A 12,166-nucleotide genomic window follows, 5' to 3' on the forward strand; every position below is an offset into this window, starting at 1 on the left:
AAGCAGCCTGGGACTCTGGACTTGTGCTGCAAACAGAGATCACTCTGCTTTGCTGTGGCAGCGGCTGCATCTCCAGGTTTCTCCAGCCCTCATCACAAAAGCATCGGGAATTCAACAGGGAACAACATTTCCCCCTAGTCAGGAGCTTTGCTTGCGTGCTTCAGTGCTTCTGCGCTTCGGTGCAAATGAATTATTTTTTGTGCTTAGAATGCTCACTTGTATTTTTTCCTTTAAAGAAACTAGTCGGTTCAATAAAGAGTGTTTCAAGGTAGAAGGTATTTCGGAGTCATGCCATAGACAAGCACCACACGCGTGTGTGGGCCCATAAAGCACAGAGCGGGATACCAGCTCGCCCCTCTTAAAGAGAGGACGCGACACCCGAAAACGTTCCGAAGAGAGTTTCACGTCAGTCGATACCACAGACAGAGGAGGGGTGGGGGGTAAATATAAGCACACAAGCGCGGGGAGCTGGAAGTAAGCACTCTCTCTTGTGTTTTGTTTGTAGAGAGAGGAGCCCGAGCCGGAGTCATGCAGTCCTTCAGAGAACGGAGTGGTTTCCATGGCAACCAGCAGTGCTACCAGCAGGAGACACATGAATTATCACGCCTTGAGAATTACAGACATCATCACAGCCAGACCAGACAGGGCTACGAGGCACATTCGCTCGCGGCCGCGGGGACGAAAGACTGCTACAGCCAGCAAGCCTACCCGGCCTACGGCAGCGGCTCGGCCCCCGCGGACAAGCAATACAAGGGAACCAAACTGCCGGGCCAGCTCCTGCCCAGCGGGCCCTCCGCCGGCGGCTACAGTGGCCACCTGGGCTCAGCGTACCCGGCCCAGTACATGAGCGAGGGGCACCTGCCGCAGAAGTGGGACGACTCCGCGCACTCGCACCTGCCCCAGTACGAGCAGGAGCTGGTGGGCCGGCTGGAGCCCGCGGCCGGCGGCGGGCCCGGCGGGGGCCAGTACCTCGACCAGACCCTGCTCCCCATTTCCCAGAGCCAGTGCGCCCACCCCACCCAGCCCAACCCCCCCGTCTACACCACCCATCCCCAAGCGAAACTGCCCCAGGACACCTCCCCGTCCCCCATGACCTACACCCAGGGGCCCATGCACTTCCCCCAGCACTCCCAGTCTCTCTCCTCCTCAACGCCCTCCTACCCGGCCGTGGAGAAGTGCAGCCAGACGCCCCACTGCTACAAGAGTTACGCCATGCCGCCAACTTCCCAGTACAACCGGCAGCTGGGGAGCAGCAGCATCAAGCAGAGTGGCTACAGAGCCCAGGGCAGCTACACGTACCAGCAGGCTCCCTCGAGGGCCGGCTACGAGCAGCAGGCCCTGTCCGGCGCCCAGGACGGGCTTTCAAAATACCAACATTTCAGCCAGCCCCCACAGAACTACTGCCTCTCCGACATCTCGGTCAGGTCCCCCGAGCAGTACTACCAGAACTGCAGCCCCAGTTCGAGCCACTCCCCGGCCCGGTCTGTCGGGAGGTCTCCTTCCTACAGCTCCACCCCTTCGCCCCTGATGGTCAATCCCGAGTCCTTCCAGTACAGCCAGCCCCCCATCACGACGGGGGCCGCCTCCTCCTCCTCCTCCTCCGCCAGCGGGCTGAGAGAGCAGAGCTTGCTGATGCCCCCCCACTCTCACGCCTCCCCCAGCCTCAACCCTCAGACCGCCAGCTTCGCGGGCTCCCTCAAGGACCGCTTTTCCGAGAAGCTCCTGTCCAACCCCAGCCTGTGGAGCCTCAACGCCCTGACGTCTCAGGTGGAGAACATTTCCAACAACGTCCAGCAGCTCCTGCTCTCGGAGGCCATGGTGGCCAACAAGAAGAGCAGCAAACGCAACCAGAAGAAGACGGAGGACTTCAAGGGGCAGCTGAGAGCCCTGGAGGACGGGTCGTGCCCAGATGCCCAGCTGGCCACGCCCGTGCCCGAGCCGTTTGGCACGCCGCAGTCCGTCCACACGGAGCTGCAGGAGGGCGAATACTCCAGCAGCTCGGAAGACCAGTTAGAGAGGAGCTACTACTACTGTGGCCAAAGCAGGAGCCCAGCCCAGCCCACTACAAACTCCCAGCACGCGCTGGAGACCGTGTCCTCCTGCTCCGCGACGTCCCCCGACATCTTGTCCACCAAGTCCGACGACTCGGCCCACAGCCTGCCGAGCGCGGAGGCCGGGGAGAACCTCGCCACCTTGCTCAAGAGCATAGGAGAGGAGAAGTCCCCCAAAGGGGCCCTCACCCCCAGTCCCCTGAAGCCGGAGCAGGACTCCCCCGATGACATCCAGCGCCTGAAGGACTCCCTGAAGGAGAACTTCGAAGAGTCGGCCTGGCTGGAGAAGACGGGCGAGGAGAGGGAGGAGCCGAAAGAGCGGCTGTCTGTGGACGGAGATGGAGACGGAGACGGAGACGGAGCCGCCGAGATCCGCGCGGCGGAGCCAGACGGCTGGCCCGACCATGACAAATACCCGTCCCTGTTTCAGAAGATCAGCAAGGCGCTGGCAGGCAAGAGCTACCCAAGCGACATGGAGGAGCAGATATATCAGGAACTGCAGAACCAATATGTTCCGGATGACGGAGGCAGTGGGGAGAAGCCATCAAGCCCTTCAGACTTCAACTGCAAGACTGACATGGTTTCTGATGTGGAGGCTGAGATATATAAATCAGAGTTTCCCACCGATTCAGACGCCTCAGGGAAAACCGTTCCATTCAGCTGGAGCAATGACCTTGTACAAGATCAATATTTAACCATGAAAGAGGACGACTCAGAGTTTCCGCATTTTGATTCCAGGAGCGAATTGTTTGAGGAGAAGCTTTCAGCAGCCGAGAGAGAGAAGCAGGAAGCTTTTGAAGAGCAGCACTCTGTCCTTTCCAGCCGAGCCACTGGAGCGAGAGAGGGAGAGGATAGCTCGCCGTCCTCTGAGGAGGCCATGAATAATAAAACATGGGCCCAGGAGTCTGGGGAAATCGGCAGCCCAGCCCCGGAGCAAGTAAACAGGGCTGCTGCCGCCACAGAGACACAAGACGCAGGCTTTCCGAGCTCCGAAAGGAGGTCAGTCATTTGCGATATCTCACCTTCCAGGCAGCCTGCTAAGGCAGCTTTCTCGGGGCTTAATGAAGAAGCAACACCTCTGTCCCAAGTGAGGGAGCATATCGATCGCCACGACGCCGTGGTGCTGGAGCCCGACTCTCCGCAGCTGCCAGGCAAGTCGATGCTGCACTCTGCCCCCTCCTGGGTCGACACCCCGCCCTCGCCGAAGAAGGGTGACGAGGAGATAGACCCCCGCATCGACGGCCCGACTGGAGTGACACCTTCCACCAAGGCTGAGTCCCCCCCGCCCTCGGCGCATCTCACGCCCTTCCACAGGAAGCACGCAGAGGACAAGAGCAGCCAGTCGGGAAGAATAATGCACACAAGCGTGAGGATCCGCAGGCTTTCCAGCGGGGTTGGAGAGGCGCTGCCGGGCACCCCTCAAGAGATGAGCATGCCCTCAAGCAAGAGCATGACCGTGACAGATCAGACAGGCGTGATGCACAAGGACCTGTCCAGCCAGACAACGAAGCTTTTTCCCGAGAGCTTCCCTTCCAGGATGTGCACCAGGTCCTTCACGGCCCTGGCTGCCCCCAAAGCTTGCATCCACCTGAAAAGGCAGGTGGCCCCAAAGCTCGCAAAGGGAGTAGCCGCAAAGGAGACGCTCCCCAAGATCAAGTGGAAGAAGCAGAAAGGCCCCAAGCCGGCTCTCATAGGTCACCTCAAGGGCAAGAAGACTCTGAGTGAGAGCAGCTCACAGGACGAAAACCACGACTCCAGCTTGCCTCCGGCTGCGCCTGGTAAAGACCCGAGAGCCATGGTGCTGAGGTCAAGGAAGCCAGCGCAGGAGAAGCCCCTGAAGCACAAGGGAAAGGACAAGAGGACGCCTTGCGCTCTGCCCAGGAAGCTGAAGGACACGAAGAAGCACAAGGCCTCCTTCCAGAAAGAGGCGGCGCGCGGGAGCCCCAAGCAGGCCCTGGCGGGGTCCCAGCGCAGCGTGGTCTACAGGATCAAGCCGGAAGAGAAGGCCAGCCCCCCTCTGAAGAGGAAGGCGAGCTGCCTCTCTCCTGTCCCCGTGAAAAAGCGGAGAGGTGGGAAGGCGGGCAGGGGGGACGGCTTCCAGGCCCCGTTAAAGAACAAGCCGGGGGGCGTGAAGGCTCCCAGCAAGAGGCTGCGGCAGGGAGAGCACCTCCTCACCAAAGACACCCCCCTGGCGGCCGTGAGTGGTGGCCACTGCCTGCCCCCTCAGTACCCCCCCAAGACAAAGTACCTGCCCCCCCGCAAGGGCAGGGGCCTGAAGTATGAGGCGCTGGTCCAAAAGATCACGTCTCCGGGCGCGAAGAAACACTCCTCGAGCCCCCCAGGGGAGCCCTGCGCGGCGCAGGCTGCGGAGAACAGGGGCCCCGCGGAGCCAGCAGCGGGGGCCCCGGGAGAGGAGGGGGGCGCGCCCAACGCCACGGGGGCGCCGCACGTGGGCTTCGCCAGAGCCCCCACTTCGAAGAGGAAGAGAGTGGCGGCGGGGGAGGGCGTCGAGCCGCCCGAGGGGCCGCTGGAGTCCGGGGGCCTCGTGGTCCCCACGCCCAGGCTGGCCAAGCAGAGGGCGATCAAGAACAACCACGAAATGCATCTGAAGCAGAGGAGGAAAAAGAGGAAAGCTCCTGCCTTCCCCCCCCCAGACTCTGCCCCCGCGGGCCAGCAGGCTCTGCCCCCGGCCCCTGCCCTGCCCCCCTCCGCGGGGCAACTCCCAGGCAGCCCCACGGGCCCCTCCGACACCGGCGCGGCGAAAAGGGGCGCGCGCAGGTCGGCGCAGACGAGACAGAGACAGGGGAGAGCTTCAGACAAGCCCAAAGCTGTCAAGCAGACGGGGCCCAACAGGCGAAACCGAAAACACCTGAGCGCGGTCAAGGCCAGGCGGGGCGGCCACAGGAGGCCCAGCGCTCCCGTCGTGGAGGAGAAACAGCCGGAGATCCGTTTAAAATACGTCACGTACAAGCCGCAGAAGAACGAAAACAAACCCTTCTTCAGCCCGTACGTGCACATCGACAGCTCCAAAGAGTTTGCCGCTCTGTGTACGATTGTTAACAGGCCTGAGGAAGAGTTTCTGCTCCTGAATGCCAGAAAAAAGAGCTCGGCCAAGATGAAAAGCCCTGCCCCAGTTGCTAAGGCGATCCCCAACTCCTCGGTCATGCTGCAGGGGCCGCTGGTCAACAAAAACCTCATCGACAGGTGTCTAACCTGCTGCCTGTGCGGAAAGCCAGCAAATTACAGGGAGCTGGGGGACTTGTGTGGCCCCTACTATCCTGAAGACAGCATACCGCGCAAGACGCTGTCTCTCAAGTGCAAGCTGGAGCCCAGGGAGGACCGAGCCAGGCTGAGCTGCGGCGCTGCGCGGAGCCCCCCCTCCCGGCCGGAGGGCGACAAGGGCCCCAGCGGCAGCGGCAGCGGCGCCCCGGGGCGGCCGAGGAGGGCGGAGCGGGCGGCGGGCGAGCCCGGCGCGCTGCGCCCCAAATTCAGGGAGCGCTACCGGAAGCTGCAGCAGTTCCAGGGCTACGACCGGAGAGCCGCGGAGGGGGAGGCGGGCCCGGGCAAGCCGAAGGAGGCTCTGCAGAGGCTGGAGCTGGAGGCCGAGGCCAAGGAGCACTGGGTGCACGAGGCCTGCGCCGTCTGGACCAACGGGGTCTTCCTCGTCTCCGGGAAGCTGTACGGCCTGCAGGAAGCCGCGCTCGGCGCCGCCGCCTCGGTGAGTCTCTCTCTGCTCGCCGTGGCTCAGGGGGGCCTGGGCTCGCCCAGATTGGGGGGCTGTGAGTGCCGACCTCACCGGTGGCGTCTCCCACCGCCTGATGGGACTCGCGCACACGGCACCACTGCTGCTCGATCAGGCCTAGCGCGGCACAGGCCGCGGAAACGCGACATGCAGTAGGGCTCCCGAAAAAGGAGCCAGGGTGCCAAGCGATGCCAAATGAAAGAATCCTCATGTCCAACGCTGTCCTTTGTTTCACTGCCACAGCGCTGCCTGAAGTGCCAGGATCTTGGTGCGTCAGTGGGCTGCTGCAGTAAAGGATGCCCTCAGAAATTCCACTATGTCTGTGCCAAAGAGATGGGTAAGAGCTCTAATATTAGCAGGCCTGCGTGTGTGTTTGTACATGTGCTTTCTGGAAGCAAAGTGACTCATTTCAGCCAGCTGGACCACATGTCCCTGTCTCTGCTGATCTGAAAGCGCTGTCATGTCTTCTGTATTTGATACGGTGTGCACACCTTGTACAGTCTTCTTCTCCGTCTCGGGCTTTGAATCATTTGACTACACGAGACTGCTGACTAAGAAGCCCGATGGAGGAAGTAAGATTGTTCCAACAGCTGTGTCAGGGGCTGGACATGGGTGGGAGTGTATTTCTGTTTGGCTTGGTATTCAGACTCTCTTCTCATTGTTTTAGGTTGCTCTTTACAAGAAGAAAACTTTTCATTGAAATGTCCAAAGCATAAGGTAAGTGACCGTGTTATGATAGAAGGACAGAAGGTAAAGTATTTGTGGATGAATCCAGTATTTTTAGGAAGAACGGTGCCTGAGATTATTCTTCCTGACAACACTGCAACGGAAGGCTCATTCTGCCAGCGGTGCCGGCTCTGAAATCAGACCGAACTCTGCTTCCCTCGTCTGGGGTCACGGGCAACCTGAATTTCCCAACACTGGATGTGTTGCATGAAGAAGTAGAGCTGTGTGCTGGTGTACTTGTGCGCTCGTGCGCTCGTGTGCTCGTGCCTCTGGGGATTACAGCAGACCCTCACTGCCCTGCACCAGCTATTGACTGCAGAGTGCTCATCCGACATTCACGTTAACACAGGCCGCTAATTAAATTCACAGAGACGTTCGCTCTTAAGAGCTGTACAATTATGGCAATTCTCGCCTTTATCTGAGTGCACAGCATGCGACTGGTGTGCTGACGCACTATCGGCTGTAAGTGCTAGAGCACTGTAGCACCTGCGTGCTCAGCCTGACAGGATCTGAATGCGCTGTGTGTTCAAGGACTGCATATTTAAAATGGCTCAGACACTGAAAGAGCTCCAGATAGCTGCCGCAGATGTTGTTTTTCAGCAGTACCTCAGCCTGGGAGAAATGAAGACAAGAATCTGACTTCAACACCCAGATCAATGTCTCTGCGTCCTCCCTGCTCTCTTCAGTGGACCAGCGGAGGGGGGGAGGGGGGCTGAACCATTTTAGCTGTATCGCCTGGTCCAGTGGCGCAGTGCTCAGCACTGTAGCATCACAGCGCAGGGGCCCACCTGGGGAGAACATGCAAACTCCATGCAGGTGGCACCCTGTGTTCACGGGGGTGTCCTCTGGGTGCTCCTGTCCCCCCCACAGTCCAGAGCCGTGCTGGTGGGCTCACTGGCTTCTGGGAAAATGGTGTCTGTGCTGTGAGGGTCTGGCCTCCTGTCCAGGGAGTGCACGTGCCCAGTGCTTACTGGGATGGGCTCTGGCTCGTCTCTGGCTCTGTACTGGATATAGCAGTTAGATAGACTACATCCTGTGTATTTGTTTGACTCTTTCGTGTGCTGATGTAAATCGATGAAGAGGTCAAAGGTTTTCATCTCTTCTCTCTAGTTCCTATCCCTGTAGAAAGCTAATGGACCGGCGAGGTCGGATCATTATTAAAAGGCACTGACAACCCAGACTTTTTAGCACATCTCTATTCTGTTCTCTTTCTAGATAAAGCTTATGACGAATACTTCTAGAATTAGTTCCCACACTGTAAGTGCTTTTTTGTGTTTTGTTTTTAGAGCATTGCAATACACAGGCTATTAAAAATACAGACAGCGGCGTCAGGTTCCGAGCACTTGGCGTTGTGCCGCCTGCCCCCCGCTGGCCAGACGGGGAACTGTGCTGGGGAGCGCAGAGAGGAAGGTCAGAGTCTGAATTCAGGCTGACATTCACCAGGGAAACGACTGACAAAGCAGAATGAACAACAGCATCGCCTGCCCGGGTTGACAGTGGGGGGGAGCTTGACCAGAGATCAATGCAATCTCGCCGAGATACCTCCCACGGAACGAGGTGTCAGAAAGAGATATACAGAGGTCTCGGTAGCGGTGGGATCTAGGGCTCAAACACAGGGCAGGGGGGAGATCTCTGAGCTTCACGCAGAAACGGTTTAAAGGCGAGTAAAACACGAAATAAAGGTCCGTTTTTCTCCTCCGAGAATGTAACGGAGGCGGCAACGATTTTAGCATCAGCTGCCACATCACTGACTAGCCAGGGAAGCGATGTCGTGAGGGTCCCGCCGTGCCTGTAGTGCCCGATAGCGCAAAGCGGAGGCAGGCGGCGAGCGCAGGGCCAGTCTGAGCCGCGCTGTTGAGGGAGCAGCTGCCCCCGCAGCCGGAGAGACACCCTGCCGCCAGGGGGCGCTCTGCCCGTGAGCTCGGCGTGATAATAATAATAATAATTGCTTACATTTATAAAGCGCTTTTCTGGACACTCCACTCAAAGCGCTTTACAGGTAATGGGGATCCCCTCCACCACCACCAGTGTGCAGCCCCACCTGGATGATGCGACGGCAGCCATAGTGCGCCAGAACACTCCCCACACACCAGCTCTCAGTGGGGAGGAGAGCAGAGTGATGTAGCCAATTCATAGAGGGGGGTTGTTAGGAGGCCATGATTGATAAAGGCCGATGGAAAATTCGGCCAGGACGCCGGGGTTACACCCCTACTGTTTTCGTGATGACGCGGAACACACCACGTACCTGTGTTTCTAATGCCGCGGAGAAGCGCACTGCCACCCCGTGTCTGGGACGAGGTTCATCTCTGATTTATGAAGTGTTATTAGTGCCGTTAGTTTCCCTGTTAACTATGCTCTTGCGCCACCGTGGGGAGTGTCGCAGTGCCTCGCGCGTGGAGCTCGGTACGCCTCGGTTCTCGCGCAGACACGCGAACGGCGACAAGATCCGGGCGGGTCGAGGTCAGGGTCTGGGTCCGGTTCTGGTTCCGGGTCAGGGTCTGGTTCGGCGGCACGTGTCCACGCACGGGACGCGTGGGGTCCGCCTCTCCAGACCCGTCTGTTTTCTGCCCCCTCCCAGGCTCTGTGAAGACCAGCTGAACGCGGGGCAGCCGGCCGTGGGGAGGTCTCCTTCTATGCAGTGAGTCAATGGACATCCCTGTGCTGGCAAGTCAGTAAGGGCTCCGGCTTCGGGCTCGGCGCCAGCGCGTCCCGGGCGGAGGGAGAGCCCCCTGCCTCTGCTCTCTTCCGGGGGCGACTTCCAGCGAGCTCCCGGAGCTGCAGACACGCCGCAAAAACAAAATCGAGGACAAAAAAAGAGACATTGTGTAGCCATGGCTACAGAGACTTTAAACAAATAAAAACAGCTGTTTAGGGTTCTTACTGGGGGAAGGGCAGAAGAAAAGAATGTGCCATTATAAATATTATATATTTTTTTGTTTTGATTAATTTTTACCTGCGGAATAGAGGCAATGACGAACCTGTGAAGACGTTCAGTGTGGCTCCCCCTGCCGTACATACTCCGGAAGACGTTGTGATTTTCAATGTTGACATACATATTCGATATTAAAATATATTCATATTTAGGAATTCACGCATTTCTATCGAAGGATGTATTTTAATGTACATTTCCAACATATTTCAATAGACACAATGTGCAGTTTCAGACGTACGTCGCGGCACCTTCGCAATGTTATTCACGAATTGATTAAGTGTAATAAATGTTTTTTACAAATCTATAACTGACAGCGAAATCTCTGCTGGTCCTACTGAACACTGTAGAACTTCAGCAGAAAAGTATTCACACCCTACGAGTGTTGAACGGACCTGAAAGCACCGTCTCTTAAGCTCGTTTAACAATTATTTCACTTGGTAAAGCGGTGAAAAACACTGGAGTTGATGCCGGTGGGGCTGTCTGCAACTGTGTATGGTATTCTATGCAGAAGATGATATTTGGATATTTTAATGTTTTGCTCTTTCAATATGTATTTCAACGTGCATATACAGAATTGTCACAATGTTAGAAGCTCAAACTGGCACATTTGTATAGCGGAATATATTCAGCTCTATATTTTCATATATTTCCGTTCCACAGATTTGCACAAGTGCATTTGTAGTTAAAAGCTCTTTGAAAATTGGTTGGGTTCCTCTTTCTTTTCTTTTTGGGAAAGCTGGCACATTTTGTGAAGGTATTTTTCTTGTACCTCATGTCTTTGTAAAATAGATCAGCCCAAGGAATAAACTCCTACAATATGCACATATTGTTCCTCTGATATTTCTGTCACTGATGCCATGTTAGTATGTGGGGTTTCATTGCACTGATCTGCCCAGATGATTAGCTGGAGTTGCAGCAGTCTGGGTGGTTTCTCTCTCCTGGTCCCGGGGGTCGGTGCCTGCAGGGCTTTTCCAAGCAGCAGCACCTGAAGAGCTGGGAGGGGCTTTTAAACTGGTCCTAATAAGATGGTTAATGAGCTGATTGAGCTCGTTAAGAGCCGAGCTCGCATGAAAACCTGGACCGGCTCTACAGGACCAGGACTGCCCACCCCTGCTTTAGCCCAGCCCATTCACTGATCATGCATTTAGTTCATTTAGGTAAACTACAAAGCAGCAAACTGAGGCTCTATTAAATTAAAAAACAAAAAGGTCAAACCTACAAATCTCGCTCCCAGCTGTTCTCATTTTCATGATTATTTAATGGTGTATATAAGTATTTGACCATGTTTAATTGTAAGATGTGCTGTACTTAAATAATTGTGTATAGTATTTCTTAGAGATGTTTATTTTCTATAAAATAAATATGTTATTGCCTTTAAAATGTTATTAAAAGAATGAATTAAAAGGATTTTTGGAATGTTACTTCCTTGGTCAGAAATCAGTCTGTGTGTCGCTCAGTTTCTTTATTCCTCTAATCTCAGGCCCAGAGGAGAGAAGGGAGGGATATGTCTGTTAATTTGTTTCATTTTTAATTCCTAGAGTCTAGATAACCTACACCTTAACCCATGTTCCTCTAAGGGTTTTCTGCAGCCCTACGAGGGCTGTGTGCCCTGGGTCAGCCTGCATCCGGCGCACATCTGGAAAACCCCGCAGCTGCGGGCCTGTTCCGGACGGATTCCAGCTGGACCTGCTCTCCCTGCTGTGTCCTTCCCATGAGCCCCCCGTCTCACCCTCTCCTGTGTCGCTCGTGGTTGCCCATGCGTGCCCGCCCTGCAGACCATATGGCACCCTGCCCCTGGGGGGGTGCTGGGCAGCGAGAGGCAGCTCAGGGTTAGCCAGGCGCTGTCGCGCGTGTCTGCCCTTCCAGCAGGACGCCTGTCCACCATCCCAGCAGGACGCCTGTCCGCTCACCCAGCTGGACGTCTCCCAGCAGGGCGCCAGCGAAGGAAAGGTCACTAGGGAGCGCGTGATCTGCCTGGACAGCTTTAAGACTGCCAGGGAGAAAAAACCAATGAGCAGATAAACACGTAATCAATAAAGTGGTCGGGACGGAGTAGGAGAGGCACCCCCTGGGAACTGCTGCAGGCCTGTTTCTGCGCTCCGCTGTCGAGAGGCTCAGGGACCCCTGACAGGCTGTCTGCCTCAGGGTCTCGTCATCGCTGGGCTCTGCAGGCTGCTAGCAGAAGGCACAGGCCGTGACAACAACATGGCGACTCATGTCACATGTCCTGAAAACATGTTGCTCTTTTCCCAAGAGTAGCGTAGCTGACCTTGGTGTTCTGGCTTGAATTCAGTTCAGACTATCTGAATATGGGCTACCTCAACTTCCCCAGCGAGTTTAACTGGCTCAATAACTCCTCAGCTCTCTGCCTCACCTCCTGCGATGTGACTTTGTGCAGAATTGCCGCTGGCTGGTTATCAGAGGAGAGTGAAGTGGATTCCAGTCTGGCTGCACCTTGGGAGCCATCAGGATGAAGGTGCCATTTGAAGCACAAGGTGTTAATCAGTACAGTCTACTCACTACCTCTTAGAAGCAGGAAAAAGGCCAATAATTCTCAGGTGCTGGAAAAAAAAGACACTTTTAATAAACAGTGTTTAATACCAACTGCTTGTTAATTTACATAATAATTACAGCAACAAGCCTGGGGTAGCAAATATCAGTTCATAGCATCAACAATTATTACAAATGATTTACCAGTTTTATAAAATACAAATT

The 12,166-nt window shown here is 56.0% G+C and overlaps 1 protein-coding gene across 3 annotated transcripts in view; it reads left to right on the plus strand.

The window, feature by feature from the left end:
- The window catches only part of LOC102693711 (retinoic acid-induced protein 1), a 37,487-nt gene extending 27,214 nt beyond the window's left edge, over window positions 1–10,273 (plus strand). The window contains exons 2-6 of one of the 3 annotated variants that reach the window (XM_069181058.1): window positions 506–5,769; window positions 6,037–6,130; window positions 6,461–6,510; window positions 7,806–7,929; window positions 9,098–10,273. In XM_069181058.1, coding sequence (XP_069037159.1) covers window positions 529–5,769; window positions 6,037–6,130; window positions 6,461–6,510; window positions 7,806–7,929; window positions 9,098–9,117 — 5,529 coding nt within the window. In that variant the 5' untranslated portion in view covers window positions 506–528 and the 3' untranslated portion in view covers window positions 9,118–10,273. Of the gene's footprint in view, window positions 1–505; window positions 5,770–6,036; window positions 6,131–6,460; window positions 6,511–7,805 lie in introns of all 3 variants that reach the window. The other 2 variants (XM_069181059.1, XM_069181057.1) reach the window with 2 other exon arrangements.
- Window positions 10,274–12,166: the final 1,893 nt, after the last annotated feature.

Source organism: Lepisosteus oculatus, chromosome 19 (genome assembly GCF_040954835.1).
Source record: "Lepisosteus oculatus isolate fLepOcu1 chromosome 19, fLepOcu1.hap2, whole genome shotgun sequence".
Lineage (NCBI taxonomy): Eukaryota > Metazoa > Chordata > Actinopteri > Semionotiformes > Lepisosteidae > Lepisosteus > Lepisosteus oculatus.